The sequence below is a fragment of the Falco naumanni genome, chromosome 1 (genome assembly GCF_017639655.2).
Source record: "Falco naumanni isolate bFalNau1 chromosome 1, bFalNau1.pat, whole genome shotgun sequence".
NCBI lineage: Eukaryota > Metazoa > Chordata > Aves > Falconiformes > Falconidae > Falco > Falco naumanni.
The window spans coordinates 108,276,288-108,290,304 of NC_054054.1; the positions used below are offsets into that span (position 1 = coordinate 108,276,288).

Here is a 14,017-nt window from a genome sequence, read left to right on the forward strand (position 1 = left end):
AAAATCTGTGCCTGTCTTCCTTCAAGGCAAAATATAATAATAAAATATTACTTGCAGTGGAACAAACACATTTTATGAATCCTATCTTTCTATAGTTATTTTTCAAAAATAACAGAAACTTCTGTTGAAGTAGTGTTTTTAAGAAAATGGAGTAATATACCTGAAAATGCTGTTGCATCTGTACCCTTGCAGCCAGCAAACAAAAATAACTTTGTCGTCCACATACAGACCAAGATACCAGTGCTGAAAAATAGACCATGGGCTTCCTGGTTGTAACTGTTTCCAATAGTAAAGTTCAGTAAACAATACATAACATGGTACAGCATTTTAATCCAGAGGAGATCTAAAACTCCTAGAAGATTTGAGCATTGTTATCTATAAGATATTTCAGTCTAATGCTCCAGGCAGGTTATATTCATCATTGGAGTATGCACTGTATGGCTGAGGCAAGCATCTCTGAAGGAATGCTACCAAAGAGGCTAATCAGGAAATCTGATATGATTAATTTGTGTATTGTGTGAAATGTAGAGGGTTTTCTTTCTAATTACAGCAGATACCTTCCAGTTGTTCATAATTTGCAAATCCAAGATTATCAAAGTGGTTTCCTTAAAGAAATGGGGTAGAAAAAGGCACTGTAGTTGATGCTGTAAAGAGGGCACATTGAAGAAATTACTTTAGAGAGACTGAAGAAGTCTCTAAAGGTCAGAAAGTCAGATTGTTCCGTTCTGCTTCTAAGAGTGAGCTGACAAAACCTCTGCCAGAAGGCAAAACGTTAGCTGTTTGGTATCCTGGAGCAGATCAACACTTCAGCTATTGAAACTTATGTGCTTGCAGGATCCAGGAAACCACAGACTTCGTCAGAGGAGGAGATGAAAGGGAGAAAGAATTGGAGTTGAGAGACTTAATTTTGCTCAAATATTTTACATTTGGGAACCACTAAATAGAGTACTGCCTGTGTTATCTCTTTTAACCTGAGCAGTGGTTTTCAGCCTGTGGTTCATGGCCCCCTCCTGGGTATCACTGGACAACTTCAAAGGAAGTGGGTTTTGATTTGTGAAAAAGTTTGTGTCCGCAAACTCAAAAGGATAGAAAAAATACTGCTTTAGGGAGACTTTTCAGAACATTGGTCTCTTAAAATGTTTAAAGTATTTTTCCTGAAATTAGAGGCTGTTATTAGAGGTGCATAGGCTGTTAGAGGCACACAACTGGGAAAGTATCTGACCAAAGTTCTGAGATAAATTGCTACTTCTGCTTGTTAAAGCAACATAATTTTGGTGTTTCTCCTTGAATCCTAAGTTCATTATGCTTGTATTGCATGGATTTCTTGAGCACGTGTTTAGAGTAATTTGCTGTACCAAAAATCTCCCTCCCAAAAAAGATCACATAACAATGGACCCTTCCTTCCTCACATACAATAAAGCTAAGTAAATTGTAGTTAGATCTGCTAATATTAAAAAAAAAAAAAATACTGTAAAATACCCTGTAAAGCTAACAGCTTACCTTCTTCCAAGCTTATGAAACATATCAGTGTTAATCTTTAGAACTCTGCAGCTTAGCTATTCTGAAAACCAATGCGCTTTTTGCTGAGAATGATTTCCTCGGTGGTCACATGAACAAAATGCTTTCTTGTGAACAGACTTTTCCATTTCTCTTCTGCTGAGTCCTACAGTCCCTAGTGAAACAAATAGCATTAGGTCCCGTCATGAGATCATTGGCCATCTTTACTCGTTGCGTTTCAATAAACAAGGAAGGTAAAATAGCTGAAATCATACCATGTTTAAGATAAGGGATTTCCAATTGATAATTGCGTTAGATCTTGCCCTGGCCGCACTTGCGTTTTATTGTGGCAGCCTGAGATTCTAAGGTCACCATTGGGGCAAAACTGCATGGTCCTGAGGGGAGAGACAAGAACCAGCAGATCCTTTTAGGATCTTTTTTTGGTAGATAGGTAAAGGGCCAGTTATTTGCTGCTTTGACCTACTCAGTGTGTTAGGTTCTGCAACTGGCACGTATCTGTACAGGTCCAAATGCCTGACTAAATGTAAACTGGTGAGGAAATACGATGAAGCTGTTCAGAGCAAGATCTGAGAAGTTTTGAGTTGCCAGTAGTCTGTTCCTGTAAACTATGTTCTCCCTGCCTTTGAATTACTTGCTTATTCGAATGGTCTTTCCCATTTTCATTCTTCACTGTTGAAACAGTATTATCTATTAACCCACCAAAATCTAGAATGTGAAACAAATACAAAAATTAATACATTATTTAATGGGGTTATCAAACCAATATTCCCATTGGGTTACTTTATGGCAATGTTCCTTTTCTCCCAGGAGCCTTACATTTTGGACTACTTGATGGGAATATTCAAGGTCTTAATCTTCTGGTTGCTCACCATCTCTATTGCAGCTGAAGAGGGCAAGCAGCGATGACATGCTCACAAAACCGGGGGTGACAGCAGCTTCTGGAGTCTCTAGACTGAAGAAGACTATTACAACAGGAGCCATTTCTGAGCTTGCAGAGAGTCGACTGAAGCCCAGCACAGGTAGATAACAAAGATTCTGGAAGACAGCCTACTCGATCTGAAATGTGCTCTGAGCGTCGCTTGGTTTATTTACCGAGATACTAGCTGAGATTTCCTTGCCACCCCTGGTAGCACAAACTGTAACTGACCCGCTATAATCTTCAGCCTGTAGGAGGAGACGTACAGTGCCTTGCAGACTGGCCTTTCGCTGCATCCTACACCCCCCAGCCAGGAGTGCGAAGGGGGACCCTGCGGGGGACCCTGCGGGGTGGGCCGGCCCCGAGCGGCCACGCGGTGGCGCCGGCGGCCCGCGCTGCCCCAGCGGCGGAGGTGCGCAGCCCGCTGTCCCGCAGAGCTTACAGTTAGCGTGAAAGCTTTCTGCTTTAAGTTTTCATAGCGTTATCAACAGCATCCTCCCCTCTCCTACCGGGTGAGCAGAGCGGTTACCCTGCAGCTCCTGGGGCGCCGCAGAGACGCAGAACGAAGAGCCAGCCCTAGCATCTTCATGTATAGCTTGTGCTCCTAAGCTACAGCGTGGCATGCTCTCTCCCCTCTTGTGTTAGCCCCATCAGCTTGTTCCCGTTGGTTGCAATTCTAAGCCTGTTTCTAAAGGCAGCAACACCATCTGCATACCAAGGGCTTCTGTGCAAACGCTCTGCTTTCCCCCAGGAGCTCAGCAAATGCTTGCTTTTGTCTGCTCCCTGGTGGCATTTCCAAGGGAATGTGAGATCTTATTAAATTTGACCATGACCTCCCTATTTGTCACAGCCTCTGCAGGGTTTGGCACTGTAATGAAAAATGTTACTAACCAGAAAGGGATTACTGAAAAATTAAAAAAAAAAAAATTTAAATTCTTTATGTACTTCCTCCCACCCTTGAAAGAAAATGATGCATCTTGTAACAGCATAAATGCTTCACCGTAACCCAAGGACAGATCCTGTTCTGTGGCTAATTGGTGTGTAAACCCTCAAATTTAATAGTGACTAGTCATATCCAAAGGCATTTGAGATTCACCAGCCAATAAAGAGGCATGATGCTGGCAAGAGATACTTGGGAGGAGTAACACAGGGAGAAGAAAACCTGTATGGATGATGCAGCACAAGATCCCGGGAATGCAGCCAGGGAAACAGCACTGCAGGGAGTCCAGAATGGAATACATATGCCAGATACAAAAATACTAGCACTGGAATAGAGAGCCCCCTTCCGCATGCACGTATAATAACTGGGATTGGAGGAGGAATAAGATCTATGATGATGACTACCTTAAATACAAAGGCTAAAATGGTTTATGGGAGGCCAAGTTACATTTGAGATTTGTTTTGCCAGTTTAAATTACATAGTTAGATCTGACCTCATATGTTGCTTTTTATCAGCATTTGTAGAAGTTTTAATAGGAATACTAGTACTAAGTGAAAAGAGTCAAAGTGTGGAGCTATGTATATAGTGTGAATACTAAGAATGTGTTTTACTCCTCTAAAATTCCTTTTGACCTAGAGAGAACTGTCCCAGGTCTTATGGTGGCTATTACAGGTATGTATACAAGAAGACTTGTGTCTTACATATCTTAATTTTCACAGTGTTGCTTGAAAATCTAGCTGTGTTCTGAGAACGTGTCGCTATTGTGGCCACTGAAAAGTGCTAGATATTAGTGAGCAAGGTTACAAAGCTGAATGTTATTTTCAGATTGTCACACTACAAGAAAAATACCAATAGACATAATATTGTATATTGCTGCTAAGAGGAAAATTAAAAATCAGATACGACAGAGGGCACGTGTTCCTGGGAACATAAACAGAAAATGAGAGAACACTTTCAGCTGCTATATTTTATTGAAATGGCATCCGAAGTAGTATCAGTTTGTGATCAAGGCTACAGTGCAATGCTGACTGTGGAGCTAATCCAAGTAAGGACATTCCTGTAGCTAGGAAATGCAGATGTTTGTGTACATAGCCAACGTGTAAATCTTGAAATTTTGTCCTGAAACCACATTCTTTGGCTTCTTTGATTGCCTTCATCAATTCTGCATTTTTCTTTCATGTCTCAACAACAGGCTTTCCCCTCCTTGTTTATACTTTTTAGATTGGGCTTTCTTTATCTGTTATTCAAGTGAGCAATTTGATTATTTTACTGAAGTGATAGTATATCAGTTCCAGCTACAGTCTGGTGCTACTCAGTTGGTATTACAGCATTGTGTAAGAGAAATGAAAAGAAAGGTATGGAAACAAAAAAGCTTAGGGTTCTTTCTTCTTTGGGTGTGACTGTCCAACACTTGTGTGATGACCTTGGGCAACAGCATATGTTCCAAATGCTGCAGATAATAAATAATGGACATAAAGATTGCCTGTTTAGATAGGCTTGTTTGTATGCTGGCCTTGGTGGAGTTTAAGTTACTTATTCTAGCTTTTTGCTGACATAACTAACCCTGTCTGCCTTGTTGGAAGGTAACACAGTAAATTATAAGCAACTTAAAGGGAGATGAGGCCAATCTCGTGTATCCATTCTTGGCAAGTGGAGTTGAGCAAATGGAACTGGAGATGGATTCTGGCTGGAAGTTCTGTGCTGTGATGTTTGGCTTTGTAACTGCTTGGCAGTTTTGAAATCCCAAGTAATGGGAAATTACATGCAAGGAGAAATAAATGTCTTGGGTTCAACTTCCTTATCCACAGTCTTTCCATGTACTGTCCTGAAGTAGCAATTTGGTTTTATGTTAAAACCAAACTTACAGAGCACTTGCACTGATTTTAATGTTTCAGTAGATGAAAAAGAGCTGAAAAAATTGCAAACAGGAGGGAAGAGGTCACTAATTCTGAAAAATGTTTATTTTAATACATGCCCTTGTAAAGCCATCCAGTCTATGAAGACATATAGTAAATAAGTAATTTTAAAATATTTAAATAGAGGAATTTATATCTTCATGAGAAACTAGGACTCTCTTCTTAAGATTCAGGCTTATGGGAAATCAGTGATTTTTCAGATTCTGATCCTTCAAGGTTTGCAAGCCAGATAACCCTAAATAATGCAATTTCACAGAGAATTGCAAAGCTTCTTATGTGATCATATATTTCTCAGGGAGAGCACCACATGATAATACTGGTATGCAAATGGAAAAATTGAGGTTTAGATGGGTGAAATTACTTGTTCAATGGATCCTAGAAGTCATTCCAAATCCTTGCTCTCAGTTCTGTCACTTGTTCCCTACAAACTCCCAATTCAAGCACTTTCTGAAAATTTCCCTTAAGGCTGTCTAGTTTAATCATGTTCATGTGCTTCCTTGATGTTATTTCAGTGCCAGCAGCACTGTCAGGTTTGACAAGAACAAAAAAAACCCCAACAAATTGTATGCTGGACATCAGAAAAGAGTTACAGCAGGGTGTGTGACTGTGCTGGGCTGTGAGCACATAATCCAAAAGCATTCAGAATACTTCAGGCAGCCCCATTTCTCGGAAATATATTGATTTTTATATCGAGCTCTGCCAGCTTCACTGTGAAGTATCAGTTATCCTGGAAATGTAAGTAACACGTAGCTGTACTTTGTTTTGTCAGGCTGCTTCATCAGCTTATTTCTTTATTCCAAAGTAAATTCTAAATCTATATAGACCTATTGAATTTGCCTCAGAAACAGTAGGAAACTGCCAATAACAATGCTATAATCACCTTACTTTAATTTTTATAGAAATTCTGGGTATTTTACGGACAAGCTTAGGATCTCTGTAAAGCTCAAACCATGTTAGAAGATGGGTGCTGTACCTTCTTGCAGTGATAGTGGGATGTGTTAAATCTCTGGAGGCTAGGAGAAGCCAAGATGCCAGCAGGAATGCGAGGGATGGCCTACTGCGTCATCCCATATTCCATCAGAAATGGCCGTTTATTTTTATGCATCAAATGGGAAAATCAATAATTTGCACACCTTTTCAGCCAAAGCAACAAAAGTGTGTTGCTTTCTGTGTGTGCCTGCTGAGCTGATTAACGTCAGTAGTTGGAGACAGTGCCAGTACAGGAGAAGTATAGAGGTAAACTCAAAAGATACAGAGGGTTTCAATTATCTCTTAGGCATCTAGCATCAAGGCTCTGAACTCTGTGGGTGACCTGGACAAAAGCTACTAATCCCAGCATGGAACATTGCCAGCATCAGAAATGAAGCTGTAGAAAGCATGCTGTTGTAATAAGCCAGTAATACAAAGAAATCTGGCATAATCAGTGAAGGCTATAGAAGGACCTGAAGATTATATTCTGTTGTGGAACAGTTTGGTTTGAGCAACGTTCAGCTCCAGTAAGGAGGGTCTCTGTTTTGATGGGTTTTTCTGTGAGTTGTCACTCTGATCCATTCCTGGTTGTCAGATTTAACGTCCCAATGACTAAATATGATACCTATATATCTGCAATTCCTTCCCAGCTCTAGTAGAGCACATACCATAAGTCCATTTGTCCGTCACTGTTTTGCCATGTCGTTTATGTGGAAAGAAAAATCTTTATTTCCCTCTAAAACAGTTGCTTGTGGCTTTTTGTGTTGATATGATATTGAGAAAGGAGAGGCTTTAAATAAGGCCAACTGACCACTACCAGTGTTGGTGTTAGTGCTGGGGAACTATGAGTGTCACTTGTGAAACTTGAACAAGTTCAACTGTGGCTGATTTTAGACAGGAGACTGGTATATGGTATTACATCTGATCAGTCATTAGGTATGCTTCCCTCCCATCAAAATTGAAAATGTGGGCAGACTACAGATTTCAGAGCTTCCTGCACATTTTATAGACTTGTCATTTCAAGACTCCTGTTTGACAATAATATATGGACTGTATCAAATTTATCGTTCTGCTGACTTCTGTGCTTGGCAAGTGTTTGTCACTTTCTGATGTGGGGTAACAGTTTAGGTTATTGTGCAGCTACTCCAGACCATAAGCCTTCTCTACATGGTCAGAAAATTCAAGGAAAGTTGTTGGGGTTTTGTTGGGTTTTGGTGTGGGTTTTTTTTTTTTTTAATAAAAGCTTTCTTAAAAAAAATCCTTGGAAAAAACCTAATTGTCAGTTTAGTTCTTCATAAGATGCTAATGCACCCCAATTAGAATAGGAAAAAGGAAAGTGATTTCTTTTGAAGGACAGCTCTCTGACCTTGGGGTCCTTTCACTCTCCCATACATCAGTTTTTGACAGGGCCTGCTTTTTGTGATCTGTCACGTCAAAGGACCACTATAGGTTTGCAGAAAGGTTGCTGCACTTTGCATTCAGACTCGTTACTGTCTCATTTTTCTTGTGAAAGATGGAGACAAGTGTGAGAGACACTAATGAGATTGGTACGTTCTGTTCCACAAGACTTCACTGGAAACCAAATGGCTGATCTTATCTGGGGTTTCCCAGGAACAATAAATACGCTTTAAAACTTCATCTGGAAAGGTAGTTGTGCTTTGCTACCCTTTCCAGGTACAAGACATCTCTTGCATAATTATTCTTTCTTATCAAGGAAAAGAGATTCTAGCTCCAGAACTGATACAAAACAGAAAGGAAGACTCAAAAAAAATTGCTTTGTCAAGATGTCATTCAAATAGGCAAGAAGTACTGCAGGAATGTAACATTCAAAACAATGTGGGAGTGTATGTCCACGTTTACATCCATGGTTCTACGCGTAGCTGGATATGCATATTGACATCGATGCACATCTGTAAATAGCTACATGATTGTTTGTAACATACTGGTGCAGATGTGAATCTGAACCTTAACTTCTCTGGCATTATGTAGCAAACTATTCCCTCTATCTGTGATTTCCCCAGGTATCAAGCAGTCAAAGTTTCAGCACCATTTTAGAAGTTTTCACTCACTAACCTCTGAAGGGGACAGCTCATGAATTGAGGTAGATCAAATTTGGCATTCCAGATTTAGTTTATGGCAGCTACTTGTCAAGTTTCTTATTTCTTCTTACAATTATTTTTTCCCTTGTGATAGCTTGCATATACCCAAATGTGTATATTTACTTTTGATGCCTTTGCTGAAAAAGTTCCTGTATGTTGTTTGCCATGTTAAATTTTCATGTTGTTCTAATCTTTGCTTTTTCTTTCTGTAACCCAGGGATAGTTCTCCATCTCAGAATGGCTTGGAGTGGGCGCTGCTTCACAGGACTGTTCTCTAGGATTCTTTTTCCCCTTGGATAAATATGTTACACTCTGGTAGGATAGTTTAGTCAGAAAAGTCACTTATTCCAGTAAGGCAGAAGGCGCTCACTAGTTCCTTAATGAAATAATGGCAGTGGTCTTATCATTCAAGTCTGATATCTGTTGGCTCAAGATCTCAGTCCCGTGATGCCTTAAACTAGAGATAGCTGTCCATGGATGTTCTGAAGGTAACATATAGAGGTTGACTCCCATAATTATTCTTTTGTTCTGTTGTTTGCTGTATTGTATGAAGCTTTTTCCATAACCAGGAATGGAGTGAGAGCAATGCATTTTAGTGACTGTTGGGATTTCTGATAGCTGATCCTGTTAAGGAGAACAGTTTGTTTGAGAGGCATTCGCAGGCTGTCTGCAGTTATGTGGCATTATTAAACAAGTAAGAATTAACTTCTGCTGACAACATTGCAGCATGTACCTTTTTCAGTTTTTACTGTCCTAATCTACTGCACAATTTACAATCTCTTTTCTAAGATTTTGCATGCAACTTCTGGTTAAAATGATCTTTGAAATAGAGACCCTTTTCTCTGTTGTATATTCCCCTGAGAATGACTTCATTGGCACATGTTTACCACCCTGGGACCTGAGCCAGTTAAGAGGATTCAGTGTGCGGTAGAGATACCGAAATGCTAAATCTTGAAGTCTGTAATGACTTGACTCATTAAATCGTTGACAGTTAATTGGCTCAAGCCAACACGTATAGGGAAGATCCATTACAGCTGTAAGCAAACTGTGATGATCACAAAAGCCTTGCTAGGGATACCTAAACAGAAAGGGGAGCATGCCTGGATGGTCCAGGAATAGTACAAATCTATGATCTCTCAATTTGTTTTCATTTCTTTTCAGGCTTCCTTAGTGAAGTTGTTCGGAAAAGTCAACACAAGGTTGTGTTGACTACCAGGCCTAGGTTAATTATCAGCTTTCCTTCAACTGGTTTGAAGAGAAATGATCCTCAGCACAAATTCTTTAGGCCTAAATGTATCACAGCCAGAATGCCTTGGCAGAGTGCCATTGTGTTTGCACTTAAAGAATGGGAGGGAGCGGAAGAAAGGAACGCGAAGCTGGCCTGGTCTGACAACTATGCATATCAGGAGAGGGCTTGGCATTCCTTGTGTTATTTTTTTTTCCCACTGTTTTTTTTCAGCAGCTTTTGGCTTACATTAGATTGTAATACTGTAAAGTAAGAGGGAGGGATTGACAGCTACATCTCAGATGGGTTCCTCGATGGCTGGAGTTCTGTGCCATGAACTTAACTATGACCTCACCCAGTATCATCACAACCAAAAAAAATCGTTTTAGCATAGTTAAAAATACATTTGCTCTGGGTTCCAATGTAGATATTATATTCCTAATCCTTTGAAGTCCACTGCTGTACGTGATAGACACATCTCTAGGTTTCTTTTCTCCGCTACATATGTACTCAGTGCCTGTAAAATATTTAGCATTAATGGAAGAAGTAGAACATAATAGTGTGAACACTGGTATTGATAGTCAGTGGTCTACTCTTAGGGCCCATTCAATTTAGTTCAGTCTTGGATGGAAGGTCCAGCCTCTGGAAGTCCTGCTCAGCATCTGTAACTTCTTGAGACCTTAGCCTTCTGAAGAGACTGTCAGCTATCTGGCCACTGCAAATTTGACATCATTCTGTGGCGGCTTCATGCTTTTTCTTTTGACATGGATTACAATTTGAACAGCAGTTATGCTAATTAACTTGCTGTGTTCTAAGAGTAGGATGTGAGGAAAGGTTATGCCTGGCAAGTGAGTCCTGTCATTTGACTAGCGAGTTAAAAGAATTATGTATGTCACCTTGAGTAATAAATTCCCATTTTCACTATACAGAAAACGGGTGTTTGGGGGGTTTTATTGGCAGTGAATAGTGCAAAGGAATGAGTCAAGCTTCATGCCTAGGAAGAAACCAGCTAATATGCTGTATAGATATGAAATTGTTCATTCATTCATTTTTGTATCTATTATTGAGGAGGAAGGGAAAATAATGTAAAATATCCAAATAATAAATAGTTCCCTAAAGGTTTAGCCATGCATCTATCATAATCTGTTACTAGTCACCATGCTAGAAATCATGCTTGCCATTATTCCTCTTTCTTTTTCCTCAGTTTGAGATGCAAGCTCCATAAGCAGTAATCTTTTATGACTTCAGCTCAGGATATAACTGTATTTTTAAAATTCATACCTGACCTTTCACTGTGGACTTGGGCTAGAAGTCTTTCTCCTGACATCACTCTCCCTATCATGATGTTAGAATGTTCTGACTTATGTTTCATGCCACTGTCAAAAATAACAGATTAGTTCCTTCTAGTCATGACTCTTCTACAGTGTTGGCATTTCAGGGGTTTGCTCTGACTCAGTGATTACATCCTGTAATTACAGTATGGGTGCAAGCCTGGAGTCCTGGGACCCTGTTACACTATATAACTTTTTGTGTTACAGAAATAGAAAGCAGGCATTGTAATAATAAATGCTCAGTGTTAGGATTTACCAATCCAAAAGATTATCTGGGCTAACCCAATCCTTCTGCTGAATCCTTTTGAAGAAAAGCAGGAGTCACTCTTTAGTCTACAATAGAAGAAAACCTCTTCGTCTTGGAAATATGTTTCAACAGCAGTTGGAGGACTTTTGTGTCTGTACCTTTGAAAAGGGCAAGCTGAGTACCTATCCTAATAAGATACAAGGTTTAAGAGATTGTAAAATGACTTTTAGACAAAGAATGTACTCTCAATGACCTTTTTTTACAGAACATATATAGTTCATTCATTAAAATGTTTTACACTTGGCATGTCATAAGATAGAAGTAGACAGGAGTTGTTTAATGTCATCCAAATATGGACAGATATACAAAACCAGCTTCAACCATACAGTGTCAGAGCAAGAACAATGAAGAACTTAAGACTGACAACTAAGTCACCCTGTTATATTGAAATATTAGCAAAATTCTGTTTCTATTGTATTGAATGATCTCCAGATATTTTTTTTATTTGAAACGATGGATTCACAACTAGCTTGACTGAAAATGAAACGTACAGAAGTTAATCTATTTTGAGCCTAGGACACTGTTAGTTTATTATTTCTGAATGTGTTTTTAACCCTCTTCTTGAAACCAAGACTTTAAGATAATGATTCTGTTAATTATCCATGTAATAGGAACTGATTACTGAAGTCATTCAGTGTTGTTCCCCATGTATGTCATGACTCCATTAGCAAAGGGGTATCTAGACTTCTTTTTTTGAAAGGTCGGCTGTTGGTCAGCCTCTGTGGATAGGCCTGCCTCATGCAGCTGCTCTTGCACAAGTCACAGTCAAAAGTATGGATGATAGAGATACAGTATGTAGATCATATTTGTGGTTGCAGCTTCTAAATGTAGTAGTGGCTATCAGGTTTGGTGGTGGCTTTTTCCAGTGCTTGTGAGGAGCTAGCATGAGGGGAAATTTGGAAATTGCTGTAGTAATTTTTACAAATAATAAAACACCAGGTCCTTACTTCAACAACAACAAAAAAACCCCCTAGGTTTTAATAGTATTCAGTGTACCCTGTACGTTGCTTTCATAGTGTGGGTGTGCAGTGTGCTGCCTGTTCTCAGCACCAGTTGAGGCTAAGAAGGGCTGGGGATGCTCAAGCTCACCCAGGAACAGCCCCAGAGGGTATTGGAACATATCTGATAGACAGGACTTTTCAAAGGGGCTTGTGCTCACAGTCACAATAAGGTTTTCAGAGTTCAATCTCCATCTCAGTATCTTTAAAGTATGTTAAGCTTTCAGAAGATGCTGAGCATTTCTGAAACTTGGTTCCCTAATTCTTGTGACAGCTTAGTTAAGAGCTGACCTTAACCAGATGCATAAGCGTACTGAGATCTGTGGGCAGGGTGTTTGCTCCATGGTAAGCATGCTTTGGGTGTTGTGAACTGAGGGCAACTTGAATTTTGGCTTTGCTTTGGAGGCATTGGGCTGTGCTTGTCTTCACTGAGGCTCCTTCTGCCCGTTATCCTTCCCAGCTGCATTTCAGTATTTTGTTGTGAAGTTTACTGCCGGACGGCCTAGAAACAGCTCTCCGGCGCTTCGCCCCTCTGCAGCCGCGGCGGCCTTGGGGCACTGAAGCTCCGCTCAAGTCGCCAAGCTGAGTTGCTGTCTGTGGTGGAGCTCGGGTCCTGCTTCAGCGCGCCTTGATGCCATCAGTGCCTCTCTCTGCACCGCCTGCAGTTTGCGCTGGCTGCCCCTGGGTGGCTTACCCTGCTCGTTGAGTCACTCCTCCTTTCTCTGCGAGCTCACTCGCTCTTTCTCTGCCTCCCTTTCTCCCCCTCCTTTTATTCCAGCAGTCAGGCAGCTAATTAGCTGCACAGGCCGGCCTTCAGTGCATAATATTGTAATGAGGTAGGAGGGAGAGCCACAGCTGCTTCAGCATGAGCAGCAGGCTCTGTTCCTGGTGCCAGGAACTAGGAAGGAGCTGACTTCTTTCTCCCTTTTTAAGTTGGCCGAAGCGTAGACGTTAAAAGCAGATAGAGGCAGGTCCGCCTCTGACACCGAGCATGAGCGGGGCGCCGGGGTCCTAGAGGAGCTCGGGGAAGAGCCGGGGGAGTGACCGAAGATGGGCAACCAGCCTGGGCGAGTGGAGGAGCACGACCAAGGTCTGTAGGGACCGTGCGAAATGCCGGGGCTGTTACTGCAGGGCATGGGGTTTTGTTCTCGGGGCGGGGGGGGGGGGGAGAGGTGGTGACGTTTTAACCGCCGTGTCCCACTGAGCGGAAACAGAGGCTGTTGTCACAGCTAATGCTGATGGCTTCGAGCCTGCTAGAAATTACTGCTGTTTACCTTGTGCCTTGTAAATGCTGTTCATTACTGCTCCGTAGCAGAGATCACAAGCACCGTCCTTAGGGAAGCTTTACTGAAAGAAATCCTTTGCTGGTTGGAACGGAATGCCTACAAGGGAGGGACCCTTATTGCCTGACGTATTATTTTACATAGTCTGCATGATGCAGCTAAAAAGTTACAAAGCTTATCTAGTGATGTATATACAACTTGTCAGGATCTGCAGCTTGGCTGTGCTAGCCTTCACCATTGTTCATGGCCTGAGGCCTGAAATTTTCCAGGCCTTAGAATTTAAAATGATGCCTTTGTGGAAGGTCTTCCCACCATTGTCCTTTCAGAAGTGTAGTGCTTTGCATGTTAATCGGTAGCAGGTTTTATAGAAGATTAAGCTAGTATCAGGTATATCTAATTCTGCTTGCGCTAAATGTCTACGCTGGATGCTAGGAAGGCTGGCAATTTGTACCTGGTGCTGTGGCACTGTTTTGGTTGCCTTTCTGTTTTGCTTGTTTCTCAAATGCTGAAGGGGG

The 14,017-nt window shown here is 41.1% G+C and overlaps 1 protein-coding gene across 6 annotated transcripts in view; it reads left to right on the forward strand.

The window, feature by feature from the left end:
• The window catches only part of SPECC1 (sperm antigen with calponin homology and coiled-coil domains 1), an 89,288-nt gene that overhangs the window by 11,688 nt on the left and 63,583 nt on the right, over positions 1–14,017 (forward strand). For 4 of the 6 annotated variants that reach the window (XM_040617098.1, XM_040617088.1, XM_040617135.1 and 1 more), the window contains one exon: positions 2,402–2,537. In XM_040617098.1, coding sequence (XP_040473032.1) covers positions 2,402–2,537 — 136 coding nt within the window. Of the gene's footprint in view, positions 1–2,401; positions 2,538–12,969; positions 13,310–14,017 lie in introns of those variants that run through there. The other 2 variants (XM_040617126.1, XM_040617117.1) reach the window with 2 other exon arrangements.